This window comes from Equus quagga, chromosome 12 (genome assembly GCF_021613505.1).
Source record: "Equus quagga isolate Etosha38 chromosome 12, UCLA_HA_Equagga_1.0, whole genome shotgun sequence".
Taxonomy (NCBI): Eukaryota; Metazoa; Chordata; class Mammalia; order Perissodactyla; family Equidae; genus Equus; species Equus quagga.
Window position 1 is genome coordinate 108,114,822 of NC_060278.1, and position 13,403 is coordinate 108,128,224.

The 13,403-nt window shown below is 32.9% G+C and overlaps 1 protein-coding gene across 1 annotated transcript in view; it reads right to left on the reverse strand.

The window, feature by feature from the left end:
* Positions 1 to 1,443: 1,443 nt before the first annotated feature.
* Positions 1,444 to 13,403, reverse strand: part of SYCP2 (synaptonemal complex protein 2) — a 78,371-nt gene continuing 66,411 nt past the window's right edge. Inside the window, exons 33-43 of the mRNA XM_046679046.1 lie at positions 13,203 to 13,401; positions 11,498 to 11,703; positions 6,841 to 6,931; positions 6,410 to 6,565; positions 5,726 to 5,853; positions 4,468 to 4,562; positions 4,275 to 4,374; positions 3,822 to 3,880; positions 3,598 to 3,676; positions 3,432 to 3,488; positions 1,444 to 2,412 (exon numbers count right to left, since the gene is read on the reverse strand). Of these exons, the coding sequence (XP_046535002.1) occupies positions 2,335 to 2,412; positions 3,432 to 3,488; positions 3,598 to 3,676; positions 3,822 to 3,880; positions 4,275 to 4,374; positions 4,468 to 4,562; positions 5,726 to 5,853; positions 6,410 to 6,565; positions 6,841 to 6,931; positions 11,498 to 11,703; positions 13,203 to 13,401 (1,248 nt within the window). The 3' untranslated portion in view covers positions 1,444 to 2,334. The remainder of the gene's footprint in view (positions 2,413 to 3,431; positions 3,489 to 3,597; positions 3,677 to 3,821; positions 3,881 to 4,274; positions 4,375 to 4,467; positions 4,563 to 5,725; positions 5,854 to 6,409; positions 6,566 to 6,840; positions 6,932 to 11,497; positions 11,704 to 13,202; positions 13,402 to 13,403) is intronic.

Sequence of the window (13,403 nt, forward strand, 5' to 3'; positions counted from 1 at the left end):
TCTTTCAATATGTTCTGTGTAAGGGTGAATAGAGAATTACATAGCAAGGGCAGCAGTTACAGGGGAACTTGATGTCAAGTGCCATTTTTTTCTTCTTTCTTTTTTTTTAAATAAGTATGGGCTATACACATGAGCAGAGAGAAGCCAGATACAATAGGATTCAGAGCACTAGTGGGGGGATTGTCCTTAAACAAAGAGGCAAATCTGCTATTTGAACATGTGAGAAATCAGGAAATGCTGGTATTGATGCAGCTAACATTAGATTTTAGGGAGCAGAGATGAGGAAAGTATGAGGTGAGACATAAGCTAAAAGGTAAAGAACCAAGGAGACAGCTATCAATGTGCAGTAATACTCTGGAAATGTGGTAAAGTCAATTAAAAAGGGCAGAGTAAGGATTGATGAACAATGCCACATAGCCATTTTTTTTTAATAAAGATTGGCCCTGAGCTAACATCTGTTGCCAATCTTCCTTTTTTTTTTTCTTTTTCTTTCCTTCTTCTTCTCTCCAAAGCTCCCCAGTACATAGCTGTATATTCTAGTGTAGGTTTTTCTAGTTCTGCTATGTGGGGTGCCACCTCAGCATGGCTTGATGAGTGGTGTTAGGTCTGTGCCCAGGATCTGAGCCGATGAAACCCTTGGCTGCCAAAGCTAAGTGTGTGAACTTAACCAGTTGGCCATGGGACTGGCCCCCTGAGTAGCCATTTGAAATATGTGGTCATAAATTTAAAGCTTGATTATATGATTTGCTCTAGTGATGTTCAGGTTGTGTAATGAGGGGTGTGAATTAGTGGATAAAGTCGAGGAGAGGAGAGAGGGTAAGAGACTATTATTTTGGACAAAGGAATCTAGAATGGGGAAGGAAGGAAGAACAAGAAGGGTAACAGGCATAGCAAAGCAGTGATAGACTAATCAGGCTGAGACTACACTACAAAGCAAGGTGGAAAGATAGAACGGTTGGGGTGATAAGAATGTTGGAAACTGAGATTCAGAGGGGCACAAGTAGTAGTAATGACAAGGCCATAGAAAGGTTTGGAAGAGCAGAGAGGAAGTAAGAATTTGGGCTGATTTCACCTACAGTGCAATATGGAATACGTATGACATGACTTAGGAGTCTTATAAGTCTGACCAAGGATGAGGTAAACAGGGAGGTATGTCATGACGGCGTTAGTTCTAAGGTCTCACAGGGCAACGTGGAGTTGCAAACTCTCAAATAGTATTTAATATCACAGCTGAGTTGTCACTGTCTCTTGAAATAGAATCCCATTACCCTATCAAAAAGTCTTAGTCAGCTTTATTCAATTATTAGCATCAACTAAGATGTGAAGGATTTTCTTTTGCTTATCCAGACTAAGAAGCCACTTTTACCAGTGTATTTAAATACTAGTAGTATGCAAATACTCTGCTACCATTAAGCAGGCAGGTGACAATGAGTGAGGCTGCTTGGCATTATACTTTGGATGTCTGATTGGAGAAGGATAATTTGTTTGATTCAATGTTCATAAAATAGGAAAATAATGATTTCTAAAATAAAAATAATTTTATAATATCTATCCAAGTGACACAGCATTATTTCAACTTTAATATATTATACAATTAAAGTAAACTAAATGTATTGATTTTTATAAATTCATCTGGTAAAATAATATTACAATGAACACTAGGAGCTTAAAAAGTATTTGTCAGAACAGCCTGCTTATTAGCTAAGACTTCTACCTAGAATTAAAATGTTTAGACAATATGGTAACTATTTTAGGCTATTTCGTGACCTCTAATACACTGGAGCCATAACTGAATAAATACACTCTCCAATAGTGTGCTGCAGGTACCGATTTACACTCAGGTAAATATTTTATATCAGAGACTTCTCTGCCTTCTAAGCATAGCTAAATTTTAATTACTTCCAGTATATTCTTAACTAGTAAACAAATTTTAATAATATTTAGTCCAAACTGTATTCATTTAAAAATACATTTTCTATGATAAATTTTAGTTTATTAAAGAAACTAGTTTTGTGAGTGTAGTTAACTCAGTAATATTTGTTCAATGCAAATATTACTACCAAAATAAGCCAATTCCTTTTACTGTTTGGTTTCCCAAAACTTTCTCTCTAAAAACAGAGTAGTATTATACAGGCAAAAGTCTTTTAGGCTTGGAGTCATATTTTAGTGGTTCTTTCTCATCCGTAAGATGACATTTCTTTGAGTTTGGAGGTTCCTACCAATGTACTCTTGCCTGGGTGATTTTTTTTTTCTCTTTGTAGAGCTATTATGGTATTTCCTCAGTCATACACGAAAAGGAATAACTGGATAAAACTTGTTGATAACACCTAGATATCACACATTAACATTTCTCTCATGAGCCATGAATAATGACATCAGTCCTCTGCGTACATTAAGAAGCTCCTCTTCTTGCTATGGCCAAGAAAAAAAAACAACTCACACTTAGATTTTAAATTATCTATGTAAAACCATCAAATAAAATAGATTAAAAATCAAACTATTATTAGGGATTCATTTTAAAACAACCCCTTTCACAAAGATGTGTATCAGTGCTAATATTCTCCAGTCCCCCAGGGTCTATTCCTAGATATCTACAGAATTCTGTGATCATCACTGATATTCTAGATGATCAGTTCAGAGAAGACCCTTACTCTTTTAAATCCCAAATCAATGAAATTTAGGTTTAATATTTAAAGAAAGAAAGTAGACTAAACATAGCCTGGAAAAAAATCTCAGTAATGATCAATCTAGTTAGCTTGTTTGCTTCAAGCTAAACTGGCTTAGCTACATCCTGATCCTCTACTACTTCAGCATATTGAGATTCTATTAAAATGTAATAAGTACATTAATATATTCTGTATAGAAAGATTTACTAAAGTATACATGAAAATGCCTACCATCTGTGAGAAACACCAAAGTCATGTTCACTCGGAGCAGTGCCTTTAGACCCCCTCAGGTGTACTTTCCCCCAGGATGCAGCTGCTGGTGTACTAGACCTTTGGAAAGCCATCTAATTTCATCCCAAATCTAAGTAAGTTTTGCAGTCAAGTAGACAGTAATTCTTTCTGGGTAGCTCTGTCCTGGCACACCTTCTCCGTCAGAAGGCACTGCAGAACAGAGGTCTGCTGCAGTGCACAGTACTTAGATACAGTACAAAGAAATCATTCTTTTAGCTAATTTTTAAATTTACAAACTGATATTCTCTTTCTTTCCTTAGGAGGGACTCATTATTTAAATCACCCCTATTATTTTACTATAAATTTGCTCTCATTATTCTCATTTAAAGAACTAAAAGTCACTGGGCTAAAATGCCACCACTCAATACAAAAAGAAAGAAAGAAGAAAAGCCTGTGAAAGAATTTACCATTAAAAGATATAATAGCACAATTGATTATCCCATTTGAAAAACCCAAACTAGAGTGTTGATTTACCATTTCCTTAAGAAGCCTGTCTTGCAGCATTTTCATGTTTTCTTTCATCAAACACATCTGTAAATAAATAAATATATTTCCCCCATGAAACTTACTAAAAATTTCACAGAAAAAAAGTTAGGCTAACCAATATTGAAAGATTATATATAAAAATACAAATTTATACCTCAGATGTAAAAATAGTTTCTTCATAATCAGTGTTGTAGAAGACATTTTTCTCCAGTGAAGCTTTCAAAAGGTGAAGCCTAACAAGTAAAATAATCAAAGTTACCTTTGTATTTATCAGGAATTCAAATTAAATTGCTATATGTAATTCTTAATTTTTAAATAATACAAACAATTTAAAAGTCTAATTTTATAGATTCAAGTCATTAATAATGTCATACTAACCTCTGCTGTTCACTTTTTTGATAGGCATTGAACTTCTGAAATAGCTTTTCCCAAAAGTCCTAAGTTTTACAATACAAAAACTAGTTATACCTTAATATGATTAAAAATTAAAACTTGACAGTAGAATTACTATATTTCTATTATTTCTAATTGAAAAAAACAACTTGGCTATATGCTAAGAATATTCCAGATGTCATATACTCTTTCACATAAAAACATATTGAAAGCAAAATCTATGAGGATTTCTCCTTTATTATGAAAGGTATTTATCATAAGCTTAAGTCTGTAATTTAAGTGTATGTATAAGAATCTGAATAAAAATCTAAGATAAAACTAAATCATGTGCTAAAGAACAAAAGTCTTTACAGTGTGCTCTAAAAGCAGAAGGTTAATAGAAGTAGCTCTTTAAAAATGAGGAGTTAAAGTTATTTTTAAATTCTTAAAAGCACAAACCACAAACTCCTTCTCCAAATCTTTTAAAGACTGTGAATCTTTTTCAAAATTCTCTAGCTCCTCTATGATGATGAATTGGAATTTATCAAGTTTTTTGATCCTATTAAAGAAAAAAGATAAGACTATTTTAAAAACCATAGCACTTGGAATATATAGCATTCAGAAGATTTCAGAAGATATTTTTATTACAGACCTATACTCCTGAATCTGATGGTTCACTGTTTTCAGATGTTGTTGGGCTATTTTCCAAGACTGCTTAGTAAAATAATCCATCATTCTGTAACGGATCTGAAAAATATTCACTTTTAACCTGAAAAATCTTTACAAAATAATAATCTAACCAAGACTATATTAAGAACAAAGCCTTTTTCATGAAATGTAAATGACTAAGAAAAACTTAGAAAAGTGAAAAATTAAAATCTCAGTGATTTAAGCTGACATGTTAGTAAATAAGCTCAGTCACAGCAGTGTCTAGTTCCATCAAGAAGGCTTTGACTCAGGGTTTAAATGGTAATTAATGATTTTCCTAAGGAAACTACACTGTAAAATATTTTTAAAAACGCTAGTTATTCTAATTCAGGAACAGAGCCTAAAAGTCACATTCAGAATTAGTCATTACCATTTTTCACAAAAACATATATTCACATCTACAATAGATGCATAACAGAATATATGAATCAGGCCTTCTCTCTTGAGACTACATTAACCTTGGATAAATCAAATCAAAACAAAATAAATACACAGAATCTTAAATAATTTCAGATTTTACCCCTGAATAGAAGAAAAAGGCAAGGAAGAGATGGGGCTAAAAACCTGTGCAGAAAAACATCTTTTATCAAGAGGAGGACAAAAAGAACTGTCTATTCTAAATACAGGTATGAGAGGAAAAGAGATGGGTAGAGAAACATTAATAATAATTAGAAATTGTTTTAGAAAGTATTTTTGCAAACAAACGTCACCTCATTGGAGTCTCAATATCTAAGGATACATATTACAGAACTGGTGAAACAAAGTGAAATGGGATTTCTCTGACTGAGGTTGCTCATTCTTTGTACTATTATTAGAGTACTCTCACCAGCGGTCACCTCTGTGAGATAAAAAATGTATTGAAAAGAGGCATCAAAAGAAAACCATTCAGAAAAAAATTTAAAAAATCATGGAAGAGTCAAAATGTTAAAAAAGAATAGAAAGGAAAATAGGGCAAAAAGAAAGAACCTGTAGAAAAAGAAAGAATACAGATAACGCACAGATTTTAGAAAAACTCGGCTCATGACATGATAAAGTTTTTCACCTAGGAATCATTCCAGTTTGTCACCAGTACATGAGGAAAGTTGAATTCATGAATGGCTGTTTTGTTTCCAAAGGATCAAACAAACTCACAGTCTAGTAGAAAGTGCGGCATAGTATCATATTATTGGGTATAAATCATAATTTGAAGAATGATAACTCACCTGAATTTTCCTCCCAACTTCTGTATGGAACTGCTCACACATCATCCCTACATCTGAAATTTCAGTTTCCCAGTTCTCCCCATGAATACAAAATACATTTGTTGATAATGGAGATATACTTTCAGACACTAAAAAATGAAGACAATCAGCTAAAGTTAAAACCTGCATTATTACAAATTTAGCCTTCTTGTCATGAGGTTGAGAACAAAATCTATCTTATTTCCAGATTCTGTGTACAAGGATTATCAAATCAAAGGCAGACCTCATTATATTTTTTAATTTAAAATATTATTTTGGTTTATAAAAAAACCTTTTGGCATGAGTATTAAGGCAGAAATGGTAACATTAAAGTGGAACAATTTGGATTATTTTTAACTGGTTTTAACTACTTCCACATTATTAACCAAAGTATTTAGTGACACACTAATCAGTAAATTCATACTCTAGTAAAACTTAAATGTTGTAATCAGTGATAGAATTATTAGGGAGATTTATGAGTAAAAAAGATCCTTACCACAACATTATTCACATAAAGAGAACTTTGCGATAAAGCTATCATCCTTCTTGGACTTATCCAAAGTTGTCTTTACAAAGGGATTTATTTTGTGGATAGAATCATTCAAAATCTAAGAAACTGCCTTCCAAAATAACTGCATATTTGACACACACATTTGATCTACCTACCTTTGTAAGCGTGATGATCTGCATCTTTGGTTTTAGATAGTTTTTTGGGAAGCATATTTGCTCTCCCTTCCACTTCCTCTTCCAGTTCTACTTCATCAGAATTACTTAGATTATCTTCTATGTACATTCGTTTGCGACTAAGATGTTGTGTAGGGCCTTAGGAACAGTTAAAAGATAATAGCGCTACAATCTTGATTTAAAATACCTAATATTTTCCTGCTTTTATTTAAAAAAGGCTTTGAGTTATTTGCATTGTTTTGGACAACTGCATAAAATTCTATCTAGTTTACTTATTTTCATTTTGACATTAACTAAATTGAATAATATATAAATAACATTAATAAACTATATAATTCCTTTAGATATAATTTCACAGTAGTATTTCAGTAATTAATAATTTGTTTTAAAAAAGCAAGGCTATGACTGCAAACCTGATACATGAGAAGAGTCACAGGGCATGTCACGCCATATTTTCTCTCTTCCTTCACTAGACATGGATAAGGGAGATGCTGAATGACTTTCCTAAAATATGTATTAGAAATTGGAAAAAAATACTGTAAGTACTCTTGGATTCACCTTTGACCATATTTCTCAAATCATAAAGCCAGTAAATTGCAAATGCTGTCAATTCTTTTTTCAGATTGTTTTGTTTCTATCCCTTCCTTTTCATCTCTAACATTAACCATGCATTAACCTAAATTCTTATGTTAACCTCAATCTTAAATTATAGCAATAGTTTTGAGCTGCCTTTTTTGACTACTCCTGCTTTTCAATTCTTTCTTATCAGGATTTTGATTTCTTTATTTATGAGTCAGGTATTGGGGAGCCATAGAATATAAGTCTAAACTCTTCTTTCAAGCTATATCTTTAATCCAAATCCTTTTCATCTAACTTTATGCTTTACTGTTTCAATACACAGATGTCTTTGTCCCAGTCAAATTAGTCTTTATCCTATTTCCAGTTCCCTTCCTTTACTCAGGGTACTGTTCTTTCCCCACCCACTTAGGTCTAGGTTAAATCCCAGCCCTCTCCAAGCTGTAAAATTCTGTCTTAACTTTCTCTATTTTACAGGTTATTAAAATATTTATGTAGATGGATCAATGGATTTTTATACTGGCAAAAAGCTCAATCATATTTCTATATCCATGAAACCAGAAAGTCCTAATTATAAATATGTGAGTCAGTGGTTCAGCAGCTATATCCTCACTATTTAAGACCTTACTACTTCTCATTTGAAAAATTTCAACTTTTTTCTATGATCAAACCATCGTACATACTTTAAACATCTAATTTTCAGGTAGTAACAGTTGAAAAATATTATAATTATTATTAAAGGCCAGTAATCCAGTTCTTATAAGAACCATCTTAGTTTAAGGAAAGTTTGATGCCTATGCTACCATATATAGCTCTCTTCTGCTTTGTGTATGATTTTCATTGATATCTGGAATCTCAATTTCCATAAACTGTTTTAATGAACTATAGCTGCTTACAACTAAATAGCTGCTGCAATTTTGCGTTCCCTGTGTAAGTACCACAGAATTTATGTTTTTTATATTCACAGTAGTATTCTTATTAATTGGAATATGCCTCTGATATGAATGAACAAGACATATAGAAACCCAGAGGAAGTTAGAAAATTATTTAAAGCCAAAAAAACCCACATTAAACCAAAACTACTTAAAGTTTGAGGGAATGATTCATTTGCTGCTAAAATTCAACACCCATTCATAATTAAAAGGAAAAAATAGTCCTTAGACAATCAGAATTTGATTAACAAGTATCTACCAAAAACTATGGATAAGCCTGCCTGCTAGTATCATATCTATTTAATATTTCTTTGGAGTTCACAGTCATTTTAACAATAAAAAGACCATAAAGTAAAACGACTGCTACAAAAAATGCAAAAATTATTATGAATACCAGTCGATGATTGTCTGTATTCAAAATCCAAGAGAATCTAGGCAGGAAATTATGACAGAATTTGTCAAGGCTGTTGGAAATATAAAGATCAATAGTGTTTCTATACAAAAGCAAAAAATTAAAACCTCAGAAAACAATTTTTAAAGGTATTTTTTAATACAGCAAAAAGAAAACCCATAAAACACAGGAATTAATCTAAGAAGAAGTATAATTTTCTTTGTGGAAGATTTGGCACAACTTTGTTGGAAATAAGACGAAAAAGTAGAGAGAAAAATGAAATACGTAGATGCAAAAGCTCAATATCAATATTGGGAAATGGCAATTCTTCCCTTAGACAAGCTAATTCTAAAATTTATATGGACAAGTAAAGGGCCAAGAAAATTTTGAAGTAAAAGAACGAGATGCTGGTAGCTGTGGTGAAACACACCCTAAGTATAAAACTACACTAATTAAAGCAATGTCGTATTAGCACAGAGATAGACTGGTCAATAAATAGAATAGTGCCTAATAGTTGACCCATGTGGTTGCCAAGGCTTTGACCAAGTTAGCATTACAAATGATGGAGAAAGGAGGGGTGTCCCATGCATGATGTTGCACTAATTGACTATCCATGTGCAAAGAGAAAGACTAGAAAGGTTGAAAACCTAAAAGTTAAAATCAAAACTACTATTTTTACAAGAAAAGAAAGGGAAATATTTTTATGACAATAGCTGACGGAAGGATTTCTTCAACAAGACAAAAGACTGGTAAATTTCATTACATCATATTTTTGTCATATGGAAGTTTTTCATTCAACGAAATGAAAAGACAAGATACATACTGGAAAAAGAATGCTTGCATTGTATATAACCAATAAAGAATTAATACCCAGAATATATTAAGAACTCCTACAAATGTATAAGAAAAATCAAACAATGCAATTAGAAAGTTAGAAAAAGTAAGTTAGAAAAATATTTCTAAATAAGTTTTAGAAAGTTTCTAAATAAGTTTCTAAAAAGTTAAAAAAAAAATAGGCAATTCACAAAATGGCCAAAAAACATACGGAAATACTCAATGATGCTGTTAATCAGGAAAATGCAAATTAAAGTGAGGCACACTTTACACTCCCCAGATTGGCAAAAAATAGAAGCATCTGACAACACTCAGTTAATTAAAACTGCAGAGAAATGGGCACTACCACAAAGCACTGTTGGAAAGTGTGGGCTGGTACAAAGTTAATTTATACAGCAAATTTCCAATACCTAATTAAGAGCCAACAATAAATGGGAAACAAAATGTCCAGCCAATAAATATGTAAAAATTAAAATTCCATCCGGCACAGAGTAGCATCAAAGGGGGGTGGGGATTACTGAAGTTTTGAGATTTGCAAGGTGGGATACTGAAGGGATAAAAGATTCAAGGAAACTACAGATGATAGAGCAATACAGACAAAGGACCATGGGATGATAATCTAGTGGGAAACTGGTTTTCAAATCGTGGTCTGTAGAAACTGAGAGTGTTGCAAAGGTGCATTGGGAGTCATCAGGGAGGGAGGCTGAGTAGGCTAGGGTTTAGACCTCCTACCTGCTCTAAACATCATCATTCCATTTTTATGTAAGATTTTGTTTGAAAATATGTTCTGTGAAGACTACTGGTTAAGCAGAATAAAAGGACCTTAAAACTCTCTAAGAATAAAAACATTCAGTTCAAAGGGGTAGGACAGAAGTTTGGTTTTATCAGAGGTTTTATTTATTTATTATTTTTTGAGGAAGATTAGCCCTGAGCTAACTAATGCCAATTGTCCTCTTTTTGCTGAGGAAGACTGGCCTTCAGCTAACATCTGTGCCCATCCTCCTCTACTTTATATGTGGGATGCCTACCACAGCATGGCTTTTGCCAAACAGTGCCATGTCCACCACTGGGATCCGAACCAGCGAACCCCAGGCTGCCAAGAAGCAGAACATGGGAACTTAACCACTGCGCCACCAGGCTAGCCCCTATCAGAGGTTTTAGATCTTGGCTACAGGTGTGCTGAACTGTCATTAATTCCATCTTTGTATACAGAAGTTAACACATATCAAGAGAATAATATATTTGAGTAATCACTATGTATCAGATATTATGCTTGCATAATCAGCCTTTTTAATTTTTCACAGCCCCATTTTACAGAGGAGAAAACTGAGGTGCAGAGAGTCATTATCTTATAAAATTGTTACCTAGCTAGCAAATAGTGGAGCCAGGATTTAAATGCAATTCTTTCTGACTCAAAACTCTTTCAGCTATACCCAGTTATACTGAACTCTATTGTCTTGGCAATCAGTTCTTTAACTTTATTGCTACTTCAAAATTCTCCAAATTAAGCCATCTATACAACCCAAGCCAAAAAAAAAGGGGGGGTAGAGGTGGGGTGGGGTTTGTAAATTGGTGCCAAAGTTTCTACAACTTTAAAAAAAAAAAAGGAAAAAAGCAGAACTCAAAATACAAAAACTCCTCTTTGTAGACAGTACATTTTTAGCTACCTCCTTCACTTTGACCCATAATTGATTCCTATCTCTAAGTTTTTTAAAAATACTTTTGAGCATACCTGCATATTTTATTAAGAAGAAATGGTACATATGACAATACATGAAAGAGGAATAAAAAAGTTTTCAATATATCATTAAATTTGTTCAGTGTAATATTCATACCATATACCTACTGATTTTAAAGTTCCTTACAAAACTCTACAGCAAATGCTATAGTCATATTGTTTTCAACTACATTCTTGTCAATTTGCTTTGTCAACTTGTGATTTAGTAACTAAAGGTCACAGACTTTGAGTTATGGTGAGATCTGAAAGAAGTGCCTGTGTTGCAGGAATAAGCATATTCAAACCAAGAAAACAAATTATGTAGTTTTGATGTGTAGACAAATAAGTAGTATCTCTTTGGAAGTGATCATTCCTATCAAAGAACTCTAATCAATACTCTGTACTTCTCATACCACCACATTCTTCCTTCTGTGTAGCTATGTGTCAGTCTGTTAGGTTCACTGAGGCTATTTCACTTATCAGTAGCTTCCTCCTCTTCCCCAAGACCAAACCCAAAACCTTAAGTAGACAAGCAATGTATATTTGATTAAGATTAGAGGCAAATGACTTACCCCCTTCAGATATATCTGATAAAGGAAAAAAATAATATATATTCTTACCAAAAAGAATGATCCTGGAATTGGTGAGCAACTTTCTCTTGCACATAGTGAATTTTTCTCACTGTTTTTGGGTGACTTTATTGGACCTCCAGCTCCATATTTACTATTCAAGGATTCAGGTGATGAAGTTTTTGGATAAGGTGATACAGATTTTGTTATACAGTTATCATCTTGAGTAAAATCCTGTTCTGTCATTTTCTCTATACCTAAATTGCCTCATGAAACACAAAAAGATGGCAGTTGTTATCACTGATATCTGCTTTAGAAGTAGTATGATTAACTTAAATTCTAAGAATATAGTAATTTTTCAAATCCTCAAATCTTAGCTGTATTTATAAAGGATAAACTTTCAATCAAGACCAAATTATGTTTAAAATATTTTATAAGACTTTGAAAAATATTAATGGCTCAATTTAAAACATAATTATAACCATAAGAACTTTCAAAATATTTTCAAACAAAAATATCTATAGTATGAGCTGCACTATAATAATCAGCCTAAGTATTATCTTGAGTATTCTGACATCATGGCCAGGACTGTTACATATTAAAGTCACAGAATTTTACAGTTAGAAAGAGCTTTGGGAATCATCTGGTCTAAATCCTTCATATATAAATGAGGAAATTAGTGGCTGAAATAAATCTCAGTATAAATAAATTTTCAGACAGTTTCCAGATCAAATTAGGGCATGGGAATCTGTCTTCTGAGTATGTGCTTATCTGAAATGACAATGGTCCAAAGACTGTGAAAATACTCTAGAAAAGAACAAAGTAGCTACTACAGAGGAAGTATGTGTTAACTGGTTTGTCTTGAATTTTAACTGAAAAGGTGGACACTTAGAAATGGTTTAAAATATCCTTAAAAGGAACTGAAAAAGATATAAAAAGTACAAACTTATTCTTTTAGTTTCTGTACTAGAAAAGTATACATATATATGCCAGAGACCCAAAGAATATGAATTTTTCTTTGCCAATTATTACTTTTTTTTCCTGAGGAAGATTAGCCCTGAGCTAAGGTCCGTTGCCAATCCTTTTTTTTTAGCTGGAGGAAGATTAGCCCTAAGTTAACATCTGTGCCAATCATCCTCCACTTTATATGTGGGTCACCACCACAGCATGGTTGATGAGTGGTATAGGTTCACTCCCAGGATACAAATCCTTGAACCTGGGCTGCTGAAGCAGACAGCACTGAACTTGACCACCAAGCCATGGGACCGGCCCTCTTTGCCAATTATTTGTAAAAGCAAAACCTCAATTGTTTATGAAGATACTCCACAAAGGGTCAACAGAATGACCATGATGTTCCTTGGAGACTTTTCTCAATGAAATGTAAAAGAGAAAAAATAGAAATCCCCATCACTATTTTCACGTTATTAAATATATGTTGAGCTAAAAAACAATTTAAAATTAAAACATTTATCCAAGTTTTCACATTATAATTTATAGATACACATTAAATATTTTCCATTTTGAAGCATTTGGTCTTTAACTCCCTGACATGAAAAACTTCAGTGTTGTAGTAACATTGTTCTCAAGTCTACTTAGCGAAGACAAAGTTACTAGCATTAATTAGTTTAAAAATGAAGTTTTGACTACCTATAATCTTGAATACAGCCCTCAAAATTAGTCTTTGAATTTATTTTCATATAGAGTTATAATAGAAAATTACTGAATATTCAATTAAAGGAAAAAACATGATACTGACATCTCATTACTTCTATAGATGATGGACTCCCAGATAAAGAGATAGGAGATAAGTCATGGCTATTATCTCTCACAGTATCTTTTAGTAGAGATGAGTTTTTCCATTGTTTTGATATATCTTTTTTTGTATCAGCAGAGAAGGCATTCTGTTGCTTCTTCGGCAGCTTCATGGTTTTGCTTCTGGAACGGATATTCTCGTCCT